The sequence below is a fragment of the Sebastes umbrosus genome, chromosome 3 (assembly GCF_015220745.1).
Source record: "Sebastes umbrosus isolate fSebUmb1 chromosome 3, fSebUmb1.pri, whole genome shotgun sequence".
In the NCBI taxonomy this organism is placed as follows: Eukaryota; Metazoa; Chordata; class Actinopteri; order Perciformes; family Sebastidae; genus Sebastes; species Sebastes umbrosus.
The window spans coordinates 30,466,208-30,485,213 of record NC_051271.1 but is presented as its reverse complement, the minus strand read 5'-3'; the positions used below and the strand labels follow the sequence as shown (position 1 = coordinate 30,485,213).

At 39.8% G+C, this 19,006-nt stretch overlaps 1 protein-coding gene across 1 annotated transcript in view; it reads right to left on the bottom strand.

The window, feature by feature from the left end:
- The window catches only part of nomo (nodal modulator), a 40,926-nt gene extending 24,147 nt beyond the window's left edge, over nt 1–16,779 (bottom strand). The window contains 19 exon segments of the mRNA XM_037764172.1: nt 559–648; nt 2,071–2,286; nt 2,289–2,303; nt 6,512–6,697; nt 7,474–7,552; nt 7,655–7,810; nt 8,068–8,198; nt 8,295–8,478; nt 9,068–9,165; nt 9,613–9,727; nt 10,713–10,858; nt 11,125–11,307; nt 12,242–12,389; nt 12,469–12,614; nt 13,515–13,600; nt 13,688–13,843; nt 14,016–14,164; nt 14,668–14,932; nt 16,614–16,779. Coding sequence (XP_037620100.1) covers nt 559–648; nt 2,071–2,286; nt 2,289–2,303; nt 6,512–6,697; nt 7,474–7,552; nt 7,655–7,810; nt 8,068–8,198; nt 8,295–8,478; nt 9,068–9,165; nt 9,613–9,727; nt 10,713–10,858; nt 11,125–11,307; nt 12,242–12,389; nt 12,469–12,614; nt 13,515–13,600; nt 13,688–13,843; nt 14,016–14,164; nt 14,668–14,932; nt 16,614–16,629 — 2,565 coding nt within the window. The 5' untranslated portion in view covers nt 16,630–16,779.
- Nucleotides 16,780–19,006: the final 2,227 nt, after the last annotated feature.

Here is a 19,006-nt window from a genome sequence, read left to right as displayed (position 1 = left end):
AAGAGATATACAATAACATAAATAAATGCAAAGATGGGTTGAAAAGATATAAAATATATTTTTAAAATATTTAAAAGAAAGAAAAGAATACTATTATTAAACAAGAAATGCTAGAGATAAAAGACAGGAAGGAAAAAATAAATAAATAATAATAAAAAAATCAGGATTACAATAACAAATGTTTGAACTGCTTTCCTACACTGAATCCACCTCATTTACATAATACTGTACTCTGTCAAGAGAAGTTGTTTAAGATCTCTTTTAAAAATCAGAAATGAGGAGTGACTGCGAAGTGAAGCAGGAAAGCTGTTCCATACAACTGGACCTCTACAAGGCTAGTTCTGTAGAACTGAATATATAGAAGTCCAACAGATCTGGTGTGGTAACAATGGATCTGAGACCTGGTTACATTTACAGTTTCAGTGACTTCATTTAAAGATCATCCTGACCTGCACCTGTTACCTTTAAACTTGATGCAATATTACAGACTTCTTGCTCACTTACAGAAGAAAAGGTGAATGAAGGTAGATAAGTACTCAACAGGAGGGAATCTCCTACCTTGTCATAGAGAGGGATCATGAAGTAGCCATTGATTGGAGCACAATCCGTTTGATATTTCAAGGAACCTTGTCTGGTGTACAGTTTAATCTGTGCATGAAAGAAGACAGAAACTGATCATTAAAGTGGCAGTATAGGCAGAATATTTTTGGTATCATTGCAAAAATCCCATAATAACCTTTCAGCATATTGTAATTCAAGTGTTCTGAGAGAAAACTAGACTTCTGCACCTCCTCATGGCTCTGTTTTCAGGCTTTAAACAATCTAGCCCGTGACGGGAGACTTTGGCCAATCACAGGTCATTTCAGAGAGAGAGCGTTCCTATTGGCTGTTCATTCAACGGAGGCAGCTGTCAATCACTCACAAACTCTGATCAAACGGTCAAACTAGGCAGCGCTGATCAAATATGAATCAATATTCTGTTACTGTAATGCCTATTTCTCGCCTCAAATGTTTTCAGAAACATCTTGTAGTGTACTGTTCAGCCGTAAAATGAGAAAGTGTGCTCCGGCTGGTGGGTGGTGCTTGGTATTTCCTCAACTGATCTCAACATGGCGGTAGGGTCACAAACTTTCGGCAGGCTCCAGCCAAGGCCTATGAAACGGAGGCTGGGACACGGGTCTTGGGGTGAGGGGTATGACACATGCGCAGTGTAACTGATGCTGCGGTCGTGCGTTTTGATTGGCTCAATTTCGGCGAGTGCAGACCAGATTTTACTGCGCATGTGTTATACCCCCAAGCTATGACGTATTGATGACGCGTGTCCCAGCCTCCTTCTATAGGCCTTGACTCCAGCTCGGCTCTGATTGGTTGTTTTCCTCCGGTCTGTGAAATCTTGCAGATTACATTAGGAGCACCGGAGGACACCGAGACACATGATTTATTCTTTTCAGATTACCTGTCTCATTCACTACTGTCAGGATATAGAGACCGTTTAATAAAAATAACACTTTTAAAAATCATATTTATAGGCACAGTCTGCCTACTGCTGCTTTAAACCTGAACTGACACAGGGGTCCTGTCTGTTGCTTTAAATACTACAATGTGGTTGATGGTTCATTCACAAAACCAGACCAGTCTAACTGGGATAATTTCACTAATTAAGCAAATGGCTAATCCCATGGAGCCTGTGAATGAGCAGGATTAGCACGGCTGCTGAACGTCTTCCTCCTCAGCAGAGGGAGGTTTAGGGTTGAGAGGTAGCAGCCATGTGTAACACACACATATTAACACTAGTGTAATGTGCTAATATGCTAACCTATGGGTTTACTGCGTAGAGGAAATGTCACAAACAGCAACTAGCAGGTGGCTAAATGAAGGTAAACTACATTTACTGCTTTACTTTATGTTTCCTGACAACGCAAAGCTGACTTTAAGATGAAGCAGACTGCTGTTGTGTTCATTTCATTCAAGCTGTCATCCAGTCTCCTCCTAACCTCTAGCTCGCTGCCATGAAGCAGCTAGCTGTGAGCTGCTAGCTGCTAGCTAGCAGCGGGAGGATTGCCCTCTCACCTCGATCAGAGAGTAGTTGATCTCCACGTCGGACTTCACGAACCCGCCGCAGGCCACCACGATGTCATCAGAGGACACAGACATGAACTGTGAATACGTGATACAGAATAAAACCCAGAGGGCTCCCACGTCCGCCCGGATCGTAATTCTCAACATTTTGTCTGACTGATCTGCCGATGATGAGCCGAGCAACAGCACGCTGCCTCCGGTTCCGTTCCGCACCAGCTGATGAGCTGCTGTCATTGACGGAGAGCAGCGACCCGGGAGACAGCGACCTCTGCCGGGGAGGAGGTGGTATGACAAGACGGCAGGGACCGGTATAGGAGGAGGAAAGGATGAAGGACGAAAGAGGGGAGGAAGGAGGGGAGAAAAGAGGGGAGGAAGGAGGAAAGAGGGGAGGAAAGAGTGGAGGAAGGAGGAAAGAGGGGAGGAAAGAGTGGAGGAAGGAGGAAAGAGGGAAGGAAAGAGGGGAGGAAGGAGGAAAGAGGGAAGGAAAGAGGGGAGGAAGGAGGAAAGAGGGGAGGAAGGAGGAAAGAGGGGAGGAAAGAGTGGAGGAAGGAGGAAAGAGGGAAGGAAGGAGGAAAGAGGGGAGGAAGGAGGAAAGAGGGGAGGAAAGAGTGGAGGAAGGAGGAAAGAGGGAAGGAAGAGGAAAGAGGGGAGGAAGGAGGAAAGAGGGGAGGAAGGAGGAAAGAGGGGAGGAAGGAGGGGAGAAAAGAGGGAAGGAAGGAGGAAAGAGGGGAGGAAGGAGGAAAGAAGGGAGGAAAGAGTGGAGGAAGGTGGAAAGAGGGGAGGAAGGAGGGGAGAAAAGAGGGAAGGAAGGAGGAAAGAGGGGAGGAAGGAGGAAAGAAGGGAGGAAAGAGGGGAGAAAAGAGTGGAGGAAGGACGATAGAGGGAAGGAAGGAGGAAAGAGGGAAGGAAGGAGGAAAGAGGGGAGGAAGGAGGGGAGAAAAGAGTGGAGGAAGGACGATAGAGGGAAGGAAGGAGGAAGGAGGGAAGGAAGGAGGAAAGAGGGGAGGAAGGAGGGGAGAAAAGAGGGGAGAAAAGAGGGAAGGAATAGAGGAAAGAGGGGAGGAAGGAGGAAAGAAGGGAGAAAAGAGGGGAGGAAGGAGGAAAGAGGGGAGAAAAGAGTGGAGGAAGGATGATAGAGGGAAGGAAGGAGGAAAGAGGGGAGGAAGGAGGAAAGAAGGGAGGAAAGAGGGGAGGAAGGAGGAAAGAAGGGAGAAAAGAGTGGAGGAAGGAGGAAAGAGGGGAGAAAAGAGTGGAGGAAGGATGATAGAGGGAAGGAAGGAGGAAAGAGGGGAGGAAGGAGGAAAGAGGGGAGGAAAGAGGGGAGGAATGAGGAAAGAAGGGAGAAAAGAGTGGAGGAAGGAGGAAAGAGGGGAGGAAAGAGGGGAGGAAGGAGGAAAGAAGGGAGAAAAGAGTGGAGGAAGGAGGAAAGAGGGAAGGAAGGAGGAAAGAGGGGAGGAAGGAGGAAAGAAGGGAGGAAAGAGGGGAGAAAAGAGGGAAGGAAGGAGGAAAGAGGGGAGGAAGGAGGAAAGAGGGGAGGAAAGAGGGGAGGAAGGAGGAAAGAAGGGAGGAAAGAGGGGAGAAAAGAGTGGAGGAAGGACGATAGAGGGAAGGAAGGAGGAAAGAGGGAAGGAAGGAGGAAAGAGGGGAGGAAGGAGGGGAGAAAAGAGGGGAGAAAAGAGGGAAGGAATAGAGGAAAGAGGGGAGGAAGGAGAAAAGAAGGGAGAAAAGAGGGGAGGAAGGAGGAAAGAGGGGAGAAAAGAGTGGAGGAAGGATGATAGAGGGAAGGAAGGAGGAAAGAGGGGAGGAAGGAGGAAAGAAGGGAGGAAAGAGGGGAGAAAAGAGTGGAGGAAGGAGGAAAGAGGGAAGGAAGGAGGAAAGAGGGGAGGAAGGAGAAAAGAGGGGAGAAAAGAGGGGAGGAAGGAGGAAAGAGGGGAAGAAGGAGAAAAGAGGGGAGGAAAGACGCAAAACGAAGATTGTTTTTTTTTGTTTTTGTTTTTGGAACAAAGTTTATTTCTGAATTTTGTTACTACAACTCTGAAAATCCACTGCATCCACATGTTTGGACTGATAGATATCCCAAATGACAACACCCAGAGGGCACACAACTAAAACCACGCAAGGAAAACAAGTGTACAAAAAAAAGAAATACACACAAATATACAAATAAAATAACATAATCATAGTTAAGAGAAAGATAATTATCAATAAATAAATACATTGGTGTTTTTTTGTGTTTTTATTAGTTTATTTGACAGGGGCAATACATAGGCATTGTTACACTTGATTAAAGTGCAACCGATGCAAGGTGTATAGGACTTCTAGCCATAGCTAATTTGCAGACCTTGTCCCTGGTTAGGCTTTTAAGAAAAAAAAAAAAGAAAAAATACAGAATAGCACATCTTACATAAAATCACATAATACAACATCGTACATTACAATCAATTTACAGATGTACTGTATATTCCCAATCAATAATCAGTGATAACAGGTTTGGTTTAGTTTTAGCCAGTGTTTCACCTTTTCATTAAACGTTTTCAGGTCAGGTTGTATTTTTATTTCCGTTGGCAGGGCGTTCCTTTTACTGAAAAAATGACTGACCGAAGGTAGTTTTGCATTGTGTCAGGGGTCTAGGACAGTACACCCTATTATCTAGGGCACTAACATGCATAAAACAATCACAGGAGTTAAGCAGAAATAATGTGAACACAAAGACAAATCAGGGGTCCTTCCAATGCTTTGTTTGCAACGTTCCTGGTCATATATACAGTATACATATATACATACACATACATACACCAAACTCTACTCAGCCACAAAGTTATCCCAGCTTAAGGCATCAACACGATGAAGAAAAGGTTGCCATATCAATGAAAACTCGTCAGCTGATCCATTAATAGTACACCTGATCTTCTCCAACTTAATAAAACACAACATATCTCTATGCTATTGTGCAAATGTTGGAGGGTTGCAATCTTTCCATCTAATCCAAATTTGTCTTTCCACTAACATAGCAAAAGACAAATGGTTTAGTTTATTGTTGTTAAAAGTAAAATTTTGTGGTACCACACCAAAATAAAGCAAGGTAGGCTGATGGTTCTAAGGATTTATCAGTAGTTTTGGAAAGCATACTGAATATTAATAAAACAATTTAGGACAATCCCCAAACATGTGAATTTGAGTGGCCTGGTTCTGCTTGCAACGGTCACACATTGGGTCTATATCCGATGTGAATTGGAATAGTCTTTAACTTTGGTCCAGTGCAGTCGGTGGAAACTTTTAACTGCATAACAGTATGTTTCATACATATGGAAGATGAATATACTCCCCTCATCATGGTTGACCAGATGGTGTCTGAAATGTCTCTATATACTGTATGTATATGTCACCTATCTTGGCAGTGTAGGGAATTGAGTGATATTTGAAGACCGCAAATTTGTAGGTAATTGAAAAAACAAAGACTGTTTGACAAATTTCAATATTTATTTATTTTCCAGTCACCACAGTCATATAATATGCATCAAAATAAAGTTAAACAGCATTTATTTCCAATATCTGACGTAACATTATTTTTTTAGTACCAACAACATATTAGCTACCAACACCCACCATTCAAAAGTTATATTAGTTACAAAAACTGTCAGTTTTGAGTGGCCTTTTTTGGTTTCAATCTTCTGAAAAAAAGAAATTTAATTTGAATCCATCAATTTGTATATTTCAGGATACAAGGATACAGAGAGGTATCGGCAGAGTTGGATTATTCTTTTTTCCATCGATTGTATTTAAATGACTTATACTCAAAATCTTAACTTATACTGGAAATCAAGTGTATTTGATGTAGATTCTATATGTAGTATTGGGGAATCCATATAAAATCTTTTTAAAAAACAGTCACAGTAATGATAAAATGAACATGATTACAGTTTAGTGTTTTGAAATGAATCAGTTCTTTGCATTATTATCCAGCCTCAGTTATTAATAATGATAAACGCTAAAAACACACAATGAACACACTGTTATGTCAACACAAAAGTTATAAAAGTAAGAAAACGGTAGTGTTAATACATTTAAAGTGCATAAAATTCAGAAAGGTTTTTCATACTCCAGTGGTTATAGTAATTCAAGTCCTTCTCAGAAGGAAAAGGGGACAGTACATATAACAGGGAAAGACACCGCAAAAACACGTGACAAGCCATGATCATTCTGGTTTAAAAGTACTTGAACATTGTGGCCTCATAATAGTTTTATAATAATCAGATTGTCAACAAAAGAACACTGAAAAGACACAACACATTAATGTAAGCAGGTCCATGGAAGCGCCCAAATTGTACTGTTTTCACAATATAAAAAGGAGATTGAAGACATGATTTTCATCTCCAGTCCGTCTGTCCAGTCTCTGATTTTTGGTCTGTAATATCAGGCCATTGCCTCACACATGTGTGAAGGAGTCCGGAGGGGAGTGTGCCAGGAACACACCTTCATTGAAATTGTTGGAGAAGCTGGTGTGGTAGCTGGGGCTGCTTCGGCTGCTTCGGCTGCTGCGGGGCTGGGATTTGGACACAGCTGAGAGCCTCTGGGCCTGGCACAGCTTTTGGATCAGGAAACGCTTGTCACGGCCGTCCTGGGAAACAAAATGATGATCAAGCACAGTCAATGTATAATTAAGAAAAGAGATAAGAACAGAAAAATTGTAGGGCAGTCAAAGTTAACGCGATAATAACGCGTTAACACAAATTCGCTTTAACGCCACTGATTTCTTTAACGTATTAATGCCACTTGTGATTTCTAGGTTGTAGCAGGCTCAGTTTTAAAGCTAGAGTAAAGATAATGGCATCATATGAATGTCTTGTTTGTCGAGAAGGAGGCTAAATAACGCTCCAAGCTTGCGCTAAATTTTGGCAAGGAAAAACTGGCATGGCCATTTCCAAAGTGGTCCCTTGACCTCTGACCTCAAGATACAATTCTCTCCTTCACAGACATGCCCACTTTATGATAATCACATGCAGTTTGGGGCAAGTCATAGTCAAGTCAGCACACTGACACACTGACAGCTGTTGTTACCTGTTGGACTTGAGTTTGCCACGTTATGATTTGAGCATATTTTCTATGCTAAATGCAGTATGTGTGAGGGTTCCTGGACAATATGTGTCATTGTTTTGTGTTGTTAATTGATTTCCAATAATAAATATATACATACATTTTCATAAAGCAAGCATATTTGTCCACTCCCATGTTGATAAGAGTATTAAATTCTTGACAAATCTCTCGTTAAGGTACATTTTGAACAGATAAAAGTTGATTATTTTGAGATTAAATGTAATTAAATATTTTAATCGATTGACAGCCCTAAAAATGTTGAAACAGACTTGACGAGACTTGGTTTTTGAGTAAACCTACCATGGCTAGCTGCTCCCTTAGTTGGTTAATGACTCTCTTGTGAGCTCCAGCTAGTGCGATCACATAAAACATGGCCAAGCTGCAGGGGAAAATGAAAGTGTTAAAAATTACAACCGTAGAGAGAAAAGACCACTTTGTTACCAACAGTTCAAATGCTGAAATACCTGACGGAAACACGTACCATGTGACAACAAAGAAGGAGACAGCGAAGGCCTCTGATGAGAGAGCGAAGAGGAATTTTTTGATTCCGTGGGGTAACTTGGATACTGTAGCTGGCAGCACCTCCCAGGAGGTGTTGTAATTAACAAATGGTCCACAGGCCTGTGAAGAGTTTATTCTGTGCAACAAGAGATGAGTGAATGAGTATATATATGCCAGGAGAAACATGCAAGCTGTAGCAATGAGCGGTGCTACATTTATTTAGTTGGTAAAATGCAGAAGGCAGAAATGTCAAATATCCTGTCTCCATGTATATTCAACAGTAAAATAAAAATATATTGACACGATATTACCCAATAGAGCTCAACCGTGACCCCCCAAGCTCTACAGACTGAAGTTAAAACCTAACATGGTCATCGACAGTGCATTACTCACTGTGCCACACTAAACGTGACAGGCAGACAGGCCAGAGCCAGGCCTATCAGCAGCACAACCAGGAAGAAGAAGTTAGAGCTGGACGCTCGGAACGGACGTGTGGCTGGACGGCAGTTGTTTATCAATGAGACCTGCAAATAAGGAGCACAAAAGAACATCATAAACTTTGACAACATCTGATTTTGACTCATGTAACAAAAAAAAAGAAACATGTAAGAAAAAATCACCTTTTTGATATAGAAGATAAAGAAGTATTTAATAGTGCAGATGGCAGGCAGCATCGGGCTGTAGAACGTGCCGATCCAGCAGATGGTTTGACCGTAGACGATCTCCAGCACATTCTGAGGGATAGCAAACTCCTGCTGGCCCCACCACTTAGCCAGGCCACAGTCACAGTGATTCACTATCAGCCTGAGAAATGCAGAGTAACACAAGGACACTGTTACAAATGACTAAAGAACAAAGGGTGAGAATCATTTCCACCTAATAGTATCACCATTGGATTGCAACAGAATAAAAAACATAAACTTGAGCAACGCTTAAAAAATACTGTAGAATATGTCAACGGTCATACAGAGACAGAATACTTTATAAAATTAAAGGAGCAGTGTGTAGGATAGGTCGGCATCTAGGTGTGAGGTTGCAGATTGCAACCAACTGAAACTTCTCCTGTGTGCCAAAAGTGTAGGAGAACTACGGTGGCCAACGGGAAAACATGAATGACCCTCTTGAGAGCCAGTAATGTGCGAATAAAACTGTGCGAAGAATTTGCGATTAAGTATGGACATTCATGCGTTTAATCGCAATTAAATATTTTAATCGACTGACAGCCCTGAATATTTTATTCCATTTCTGCCAATACATCCCACTAAATGCTACACACTGTTCCTAAAATGTCAAAGCCTCTTGAAATGTCTTAAGATGATCACATTTTGTCCATAAAACTAGACTAATAAAAGGTTGAAGTTTTTTTTTTGACTTAGGTAAGATGAGGACTTACCTTCTGGGAAACTCCACAAAGATGGTGACTGCAACAATGATGATGAAGTCAAAGATGGTGAGTTTGAACATCTCCTGGCCCACACGGGTCTCCCAACACTGTGGACAACAACAAAGAGGTAGACAGAGGCACACATAAAAAGCACTTTGAATATATCATCATAAGATTTGAGGGAAGTATTTCTGAGACTCATCCCAGGAGCAGTTCCACCTTGTGGAAGAAGAATGGATTTAATACTGAAAACCCAAATGAGTGAGAAAAGACTGAACAAATGTGGTGCTCACTTACCAGTGAAGGGCATTTTTATCAAGACCAAAAAGTTGTCAAATGCCTGTGCAGTTATAATCTAATGTAAATGATGACTAACATTCTAAAATTAAACCTTATTAGCTTTGCAACCTCTTAGATAGTTTCAGGAAATCATCAAGCAGCGAGCTACAGGTATGCATGTTGACATGGTGATAAAGGCTGGTTTGATGCTGGTACCTGTGTATTATTACAAGGAATCATTGTATATTGTGTTGGAACGCAGGGAAATGACTTACAGAGTAAAGCAAATGGTTATAACCACAGATGCAGGGCTCCTTTTCACATTTGGTGATCTGAGACCAGAGAGAGAAGAGCAAAACCCCAATACTGGTCAACCGCATGAAGACACACCTGCGAAGAAAAGAGAAAGAAGGACAGAAAATTAGAACATTCAGCCATATAGTGTTACTGGTATTACAGCAAGTGTTTCACAATAGAAACATGTCCACACCACAGACTGCATATAAAGATGGATGACATGACATTGATCTCCCTCTGGTGGTTGGCTGCAGTAATGGCAATAAATCCCGCCCCCTCCATGTTAGCGAATGGGACCCATAGAAGTACGCATCATGATTGACAGCTGTGATTGACAGCTGCTCTGAGTGAAGTAATCGCGCAGCCAGAGGCTCAGGGAATTGTACGAGTTAGGAGATATAACTTTAACTTTTCATAACAGCCACGAGTCTGTGTAATAGAACATGTGTCAATTTGATCATAAATATGGTTATAGAGATATTATGGTTAGTTGTTGTGTCTTTCTAGCCAACAGCTACCGTGGTGCTAACATAGCAGCTACGTGGGTCACACTAACAAGCTGCTATATATACTTTAACACATCTTAGTCATGACTGTATGTATTAAGCCTCCTTTTTGCATCATCGTTTATTGGCAAATGTGCCAATTTTTCCTGATAGCGTTTGTCTACTAATGCAATTTTTCACGTAAATATCACAGTTAACCCTCTGAGACTCGCGATCCTGACTGACTTAATTGTCTCTCAGTTAAGGCCATCATATACTATACTGTACTTCTATCATAATGTTCGAAGCCTTCTTATGCACTTTTACAATTTATTTTAAATAACTGATAAATTACTTCATGTTTATTTTGGATTTATGACAAGAACAACTTGACACAGTGCTGAGCTGCATCTCAAATTAATCTTCGGGCAGCTTCAGCTTCCTGGTGATGTACACCACTTCTATGTGACATTATACCTGCTTTCTCCCCCTAAAGACCCCCTGTACCCCCCCTAAAAAAGACAAAAACGGGTCTATTGTGGGAGAGGGTTAAGAGAAAGGATGAGGAAGAGGTTAGTGAAAGTCAACTGTACCTCATGAGAGTGAAGCGGATCTCGAAGGCAGGCGAGTAGTCCTCATAATTGATGATAACGGAGAAGAGAAGGGGGGTGATAAAGTTGGCCAAGGTGATGACAATTGAGGGTAGATACTCATAGATGAGATCCACGATGAAATTCTCCTGTAACCGAGGAAAAAGAGATGTCTGTTTAAAGGTCTAAATTTGATAAACGTTTTCCCCTAGGGATATTAAAGAGTCAGGAGCTCAATTTTATAAAATGCTTTACAGAACAAAAAAAAAAAGAGAAAATCATAGGTGATCACTCAAACAAAATCTGGTTTCAAGTTTGAATGAAGTTTCTAGTAGCGGCAATCAGTTACTTGGACAGAAGGATAATAATAAAAGACCGAAGTGGAGGTCAAAGGACATCAGCAACATTTCATTACCTTTATCTTATCCATCTGTACTTTCTGGGAGAAGATGGTGGCTAAATAAATGCTGTAGAAGCAGCCAGCCAGAACGCCGATAACAAAAAGGTTGAGAATGAGGCGGATGAGGTAAATCCGGCACCTCTCTTTGCGGGTGCGATCTGCTATTTTCTGTTTGATCCTCTCTTCCTCCAAATCTGTCTGGGGATAGAAGAACGTGCAATTTTAGAACGAGGCAGGCAAACATTCAACAGATTAAACATTTGCAACAAACAACTCAGTTCTGAGGGAAAACCACATCAAGTGAAAAGAGCTTTTTGAAAAGCTCTAAAACAAAATAAAGCATCCTGAAGAAGGTGAGAGGTAGAAATCTTAGTTATATTTCTTTGATATTACATGTAGCTTTAGGCTACATCCACACTAATATGCCATCTCCGTCCAGATGAGCGTTTTAGGGACGTTTCAGAATTGACCTCCGTCCATACTACCACGCCTGAAAACGCATATCACATGACCATTCACGTACACTGGGCATGCGCGTGCCGGTGTAAACAAGAAGTAGCGCTGGACATGGGAATTGATGTAAAGTGCTTGAATAATAGCTTGCCTCCTGTGCATGTAGGCAGTAGTAACATTATAAAACGCGGTATTTAACTGCACAACAGCTGCTAGCGGAGACAACAAGGTCAGCAACGCTTGTAACTTGTTATCCATGTTGAAATTAACTACTGGTGGTCGAGGTTGATGTCGTTTGTTTTCTTACGGAAAAGGTTCACGTGATGGGGTGTGATGAATCATGGCTGATAAGACCCAATCAAGAAGTGAACGTGGGTGTTTGCGTCACTCTGTTTCTGTCTCCAGACTAAAACGCATCCCCAGAGTTTTCAAACTAAAACGGGGTCAGCAGCGTTTTCAAACATCTCGAAAGCAGCGGAGTAGTGTGGACGCTAGGCATAAACCTAGCAAAAGTTATGCATTTTGAAACAAAAACTTATTAGTGTGGATGTAACCTAATACTTTTCCAACACTATGCTTCTATTTAGGTTTACATTGACCTTCCTGAATCTTATCTTTTGGCTCCTGCTAAATTCCGCCCTATAAAACACATCGTGTTCAACAGGAATGATCAACTAACCCTGAGCTCATAGAGCAAACTGCTTCTCTTCAGCCTCACGGCGTTCTCGTTGGTGATGCAGAAGTCCCAGCCTGCAAAAATTTTGTTGCAAAAGCTCTGAAAGCGATCCTCATCCTGAACCAGGTTACGTTTGAATCCCGTGGCAGACCTCGAAGAAGAAAAGTTATTCGAAGTGAGCCGACATTACCAAAAGTTAAACTGAAGTAAAATGTTTGTCTTTTCAGTACCTTTTAACAATCCAGATGAGACTGAGGAACAGGTAGGCTATTGTGACCAGCAGGTAGGCCAGCGGCAAATTGTAAGTGGTCTTGGAAAAGTGTATTTTGTCCACCTTGTAGTAGCCGTAGAAAAGATAGGTTTGTTCCAGAAAGCCCTGCAGGTTAGGAACAAAAGGTGAGTGAAGTAACCAAATGAAACCTTTATTTTTCTTCCAGGGACCATTAGAGGGTCATTTTTCAACCTGGACCCTATTTCCCCATGTTTTTGTGTTTATGTGACTAATGGGGGACAACACTTGAAAAACACTAAAAATGGTCCAGTATTGAGGGAGAACGCTGTAACTGGCAGCTGCGAATCGAGCTGCGAGGGAAAGTGAGCAGCATCAACCACTGACAGGCTCAGATTGTTATTATAAGTGCCTGACAACATTATGGAAAGAACCCACAGGGAAATAAAACCTTTTTCTTACCTTTTGCTTGATCAGGTCTGTTTGTTATTGTGTCCGAGTCCCTCTCAAGGAGAAGTCTTTTTGTGAAATCTGAATATCTGTATACTCTGGCTCAAATAAATACAGGCGGTCATCGAATTCAAAGACCTCATCCACATCACCGAAATCATCTAAATATTCAGCCGTGACATTGAAAATCTTTTAGGTAACACTAAGCTACGCTTTCTGTACTCCAACACAAAAAACTCTGCCCAGCTGGCACTCATGTCTCCACCACGGATGTATTCCACCGTTGTCTTTCGGCAACACGTCACCTCGCCAGATTTCACAACGAGACTTCTCCTTGAGCGAGATTCTTCCCATAATGTCAGACACTTATAATAACAACCAGAGCCTGTCATGGCAAAAACAAGCACTTTTAGTGGATGTAAATGACAGTGCCAGCTTGCCCCAATAGCACCATGTTGCAACCCGTGAGCAGCTGCCGTCTACAGCGCTCTCCCTCAATACTGGACCTTTTTCAGAAATTGTTAGTCAGTTAGACACAAAAACATTGTAAAAAAAAATACCAAAGTTACCCTTTAAATGTGAAGTGCAAATACTTACTCCACCAGACAGCAGATCTGTAATGTGCTCATGAAAGATGACCAGACCTCGCCGGGCGCTGCTGGGATACACGCTGCACACACTTCCTGTAGTAAAACACAGGGGAGTAGAAGCTCAAGACTATTCTATGCCGAGTTTATGCGCAAGGTTGAAACAAACAAGCGTCCTCTCACCGTCGTTCTGGTTGTAGGTGATATTCCCTGAAGCGTTGGGGGCTATGATGATGGGCAACATGACGAAGCTGAACATGAGCACAAAGATGATCAAGTTGAGCATGACCAGGAAGCGCAGGAAGGAGAAGTAAGACAGGATCCCTGTGCCAAACATCCCTATTGAGCGTGAAGGAGAAGAGATGGAGAAATTAATTTTGGGACAACAAAACCACAATTGGTGCACTTTCTGTTCGAGCAAAAGTATATTTACTCATGTCGGTCATCCTGAGTAGAAATCAATAAATGCCTCTGAGGTTAAGGACAGTCCATCTCATTTTTCATCTCTCACCTTCTATCAGGTGGATGTCTCCCCTCCAGAGCTTCAAGGAGCTCAGCCATTCATGGGCGTCATCCCTCAGCCTCCTCAGATGCCTGCGGGTGCTTTGCCTCAGCTGTCTCAAACCGCTGAGCTCTCGATCCTCCTCCAAGCGTTGTGTTCTAGTGGTCAAACACATTGTTTACTGACTTACGCTATATGATACCTTTTAAACAAAGCCAACAATAAAGACATAAATAGGGAATGGGAATGTCACATCACCGACAGCAACTCTGCCATTTTTGGAGGATAGAGGGTAATATAAGAGCACCATCCGCTGGCTGTTTACTGCAAGTGTCAAAAGCTAACACAAAACACCACACAGTGAATGAGATTAAAAAGCAGAATTGTAGTATATATAATATACAGTCAGACACAAAGGTAGGCTAACGTTATGGGTTTCATTTTGCAAGATACCGGTAGATTGATTGATGTTTTGTTAGTATTCCATTAGCATAACATCAGCTAGCTTATCTTTGATGAGTCTACCATAGCCACATCCTCCAAAAATGGCAGCGCGCTGCGGAATGCTCCACGATTCCCATTCCCTATTGAACATTTTCCAACAGATCGGTTCAACGTCTTTTCTTCAAGAGGGTGGTAAGGATACTAGTGTCTCTCCTACCTGTCTCTGCGTTTCTCGGCTATGGTCTTGGCTAGTTCCCTGATGGGTCTCTCATCCGTCTGACTCTTCTGTTTCTCCTCATGTCTGCTGACTGTGCTCACGCCCCATTTGCTAACACCAGAGGAGCCAAGTCGCGCTCTGGAGCTGCTCCGTCGTTTGGTGCCACCAGTCGACGACTTCCTGCGGTACAGCAGGGACTGGTAGCTGGGGAGCTGATCCAACAGTGGGTTGCTGTTGACTCTTCCACTATGATCAGTGAAGAAAACTAGAGAATGGGAATATACATGATTAGATCTTACAGAGTTAATATATTTGATAATGTGGTGCTCAAGGCTCTAGGTTACAATAATGGTTAAAACTGACAAACTGTGAAATGTAATCATTTTTCACCACTGGACTGAAGTAAATTATAAATGTAGTGACATGCTGATATTGTTCCAAGACAGAGAATTGAACAAGAAAAAAAACACGGTAACACTTCACAATAACCATCATTTATAACAGGAAAATTAATAGTTAATTAAACTTTGTGAATAGTTATTTTGCTGTTCACAAACAACTAAATGATAATTAATGTTTACTAATTATTAGTAATGCTAGAATTTGTTATTTTAACAGTTTATTGTTTCACACATTACAACATTTTAAATACTATAAGTAGCATTTTATATAACATATAAATATACATAACATATATATATATATATATATATATATATATATATATATATATAACATATATATATATATATATATATATGTATATGTTATTTAAAATGCTACTTATAGTATTTGTTCATGATTAAGATATTACTAACATATAAACATTGTTTGGATGTTATTATAAAGCTGCAACTGATGATTATAATACCTTGTTAAATGGTTAATAAATACTCTGTAAAACAATCCAATGACATTATTTAGATAGATTGATAATAATTTGTCAATGGTTAATAATTGGTTTCTGGTCCATCTAAATCTTAATATAGTATATAAAATGTTATAATGTGTGCAACAATAAACTGTTAATAAATACTTTACTAATGTAATCAGAGTAATGTTATTGTCTCATATCAGCTATGATACAATATAGAATTTATATATTTATATATAATTATTTCATATTACACATACTAATAACAGAATTTATAACATTATTCATAATTAGTAAACATTATTAATGATAATTGCATTGTTTAACAGTAAAATAACCATTTAACTCAGTTTAATTAAGTATTAATTTACCATTTATAAATGATGGTTATTATAAAGTGTTACCAAGGGTACTTTTGCCTGCCATAAGTGACTTTCCCAATACAGACAAACAAGATGTGACATGTTGGGAGGTAGTTTGATGACTATTCTCTACCAGGTTTAGATTGTATTATCTCCAGTGGGACTGGATATATCTGAGGTAATCAGTGTAGTGAAGGCTGGACAAAAGGACTGCCTCTTAGTTTTAGTGTAAGAAGAAGACATTTCACAATGTTTAAAATAACAGAGTCTACAGATACAAAGGACTGTTTTAGTACTAGTTCACCATCCTCACATCAGACAGAGCAGCTTATACCTATTAGAAAGCATGAATAAGAGTAATGAAACCATTACTAAGTCAAGGTGCAACACTGACTATGTGTGTTTATCCAGCATCAGACAATGGCTAACAAACTGCAGACTCAGCAAGTAAAACTGCAAACAGAGTTTCGACACGGTAAAGAGTCTCAGACGAAACCAAACAAACTCCTTCAGCGCTGTAACTTGTGCGCGTCCAAAGAAAGACCCTTCATCACATGGTTAACCAGCAGGTCAGAGTTGTTAGTCGGTTGTTCGAGGCTCTCTAGTCTGAGTTTGAGGCATTAGCATTGCTAGCTGGTGAGCTAACGCTGCGGTAAGTTTGACGCGTTTGAAGCCTCTAACAGAAGCACCACGCTGACGTCACAGCTTACCTGAGTCGACTTCCATCGTTGCCCTTATTGAATAGAATAAAAACAGCTGGTTATCGGATAATATGAGCTGATGATGAAGCCAACAGACTCCGTCCACTGTGGGTTTAGTCTCTCCGCTGTCAGGAAGACAACACAGCCTGTCCTCTCCCAGAGACAACTTCCTGTCCCGATGTGGATTCAGGAGCGGCTCAGACATCACATCACTGATCACAGCTTTATCTCACTGTATTCTACCTTATTGTAACAGTATGTAACAGTTACTACGGAAAAGTACGACGGAGTATTAGGGACACATTGAGGGGTAAAAAAATCTGAGATTTTATTATGAGAATAAAGTCCTAACTTTATGAGAATAAAGTCGCAATATTACGAGAAAAAAAGTCGTAAAATGACGAGAAAAAAGTTGTAATATTATGAGAAAAAAAGTCATAATATTACGAGAAAAAAGTTGTAATATTATGAGAAAAAAAGTCATAATATTACGAGAAAAAAGTTGTAATATTATGAGAAAAAAAGTCATAATATTACGAGAAAAAAGTCGTAATATTATGAGAAAAAAAGTCATAATATTACGAGAAAAAAGTTGTAATATTATGAGAAAAAAAGTCATAATATTACGAGAAAAAAGTCGTAATATTACCAGAATAAAGTCATAACTTTCCGAGAAAAAAGTCGCAATATTCCGAGAAAAAAAGTCGTAAAATGACGAGAAAAAAGTTGTAATATTATGAGAAAAAAGTCGTAATATTACCAGAATAAAGTCATAACTTTCCGAGAAAAAAGTCGCAATATTACGAGAAAAAAAGTCGTAAAATGACGAGAAAAAAATTGTAATATTATGAGAAAAAAGTCGTAAAATGACGAGAAAAAAGTCATAATATTACGAGAAAAAAGTCGTAATATTACCAGAATAAAGTCATAACTTTCCGAGAAAAAAGTCGCAATATTACGAGAAAAAAAGTCGTAAAATGACGAGAAAAAAATTGTAATATTATGAGAAAAAAGTCGTAAAATGACGAGAAAAAAGTCATAATATTACGAGAAAAAAGTCGTAATATTACCAGAATAAAGTCATAACTTTCCGAGAAAAAAGTCGCAATATTACGAGAAAAAAAGTCGTAAAATGACGAGAAAAAAATTGTAATATTATGAGAAAAAAGTTGTAAAATGACGAGAAAAAAGTCATAATATTACGAGAAAAAAGTCGTAATATTACCAGAATAAAGTCATAACTTTCCGAGAAAAAAGTCGCAATATTACGAGAAAAAAAGTCGTAAAATGACGAGAAAAAAATTGTAATATTATGAGAAAAAAGTCGTAAAATGACGAGAAAAAAGTCATAATATTACGAGAAAAAAGTCGTAATATTACCAGAATAAAGTCATAACTTTCCGAGAAAAAAGTCGCAATATTACGAGAAAAAAAGTCGTAAAATGACGAGAAAAAAGTTGTAATATTATGAGAAAAAAGTCGTAATATTACGAGAAAAAAGTCGTAATATTACCAGAATAAAGTCATAACTTTCCGAGAAAAAAGTCGCAATATTCCGAGAAAAAAAGTCGTAAAATGACGAGAAAAAAGTTGTAATATTATGAGAAAAAAGTCATAAAATGACGAGAAAAAAGTCATAATATTACGAGAAAAAAGTCGTAATATTACGAGAAAAAAAAACGTAATATTACAAGAAAAAAGTCATAACTTTCCGAGAAAAAAGTCGCAATATTCCGAGAAAAAAAGTCATAAAATGATGAGAAAAAAGTTGTAATATTATGAGAAAAAAGTCGTAAAATGACGAGAAAAAAGTCATAATATTACGAGAAAAAAGTCGTAATATTACGAGAAAAAAAAACGTAATATTACAAGAAAAAAGTCGTAATATCTCTTTGGATTCTTCGCTCAAGCTCCGCTCAAACAGTTTTGTTTGAGGGCGTGCCAAACTAGTCGCTAGGCAATGTGTTACTTGGTGACATCACCATTTTACGGAAGAAAAGGCAGAACTTGAAGCAAAGCGTTTCAGGCAGTTCAGGAGCAGTGTTTCTGTGGGGGAGAGTAATTCCCTTTGGCGTGGACTTTGGGCTTTGTAACTTGCAGACTTTTTACATGCACAAAAAAACTATATAACATACTAAAGGAAAGGGGAAATGCATAATAGGTCCTCTTTAAATATCCTGCAAAAAATTTAACTTGATAAAGAGAACTGAAGATCGTATGTTTATGTGAGTGTAGTCTCCTTTACCAGTTATGCAAAACAGGGAAAATAGAGGTCAAAGCATGTGAAATTGAGTTCTGTATGCATAGCTATCCTGCTGAAGGAATTCCCCTTTTGAGGAGCTTAGTGTATTTAAAACCAGCAAGAGCACTTCCCTGTTAAGGATTTCTTAGCTGTTGGTGGG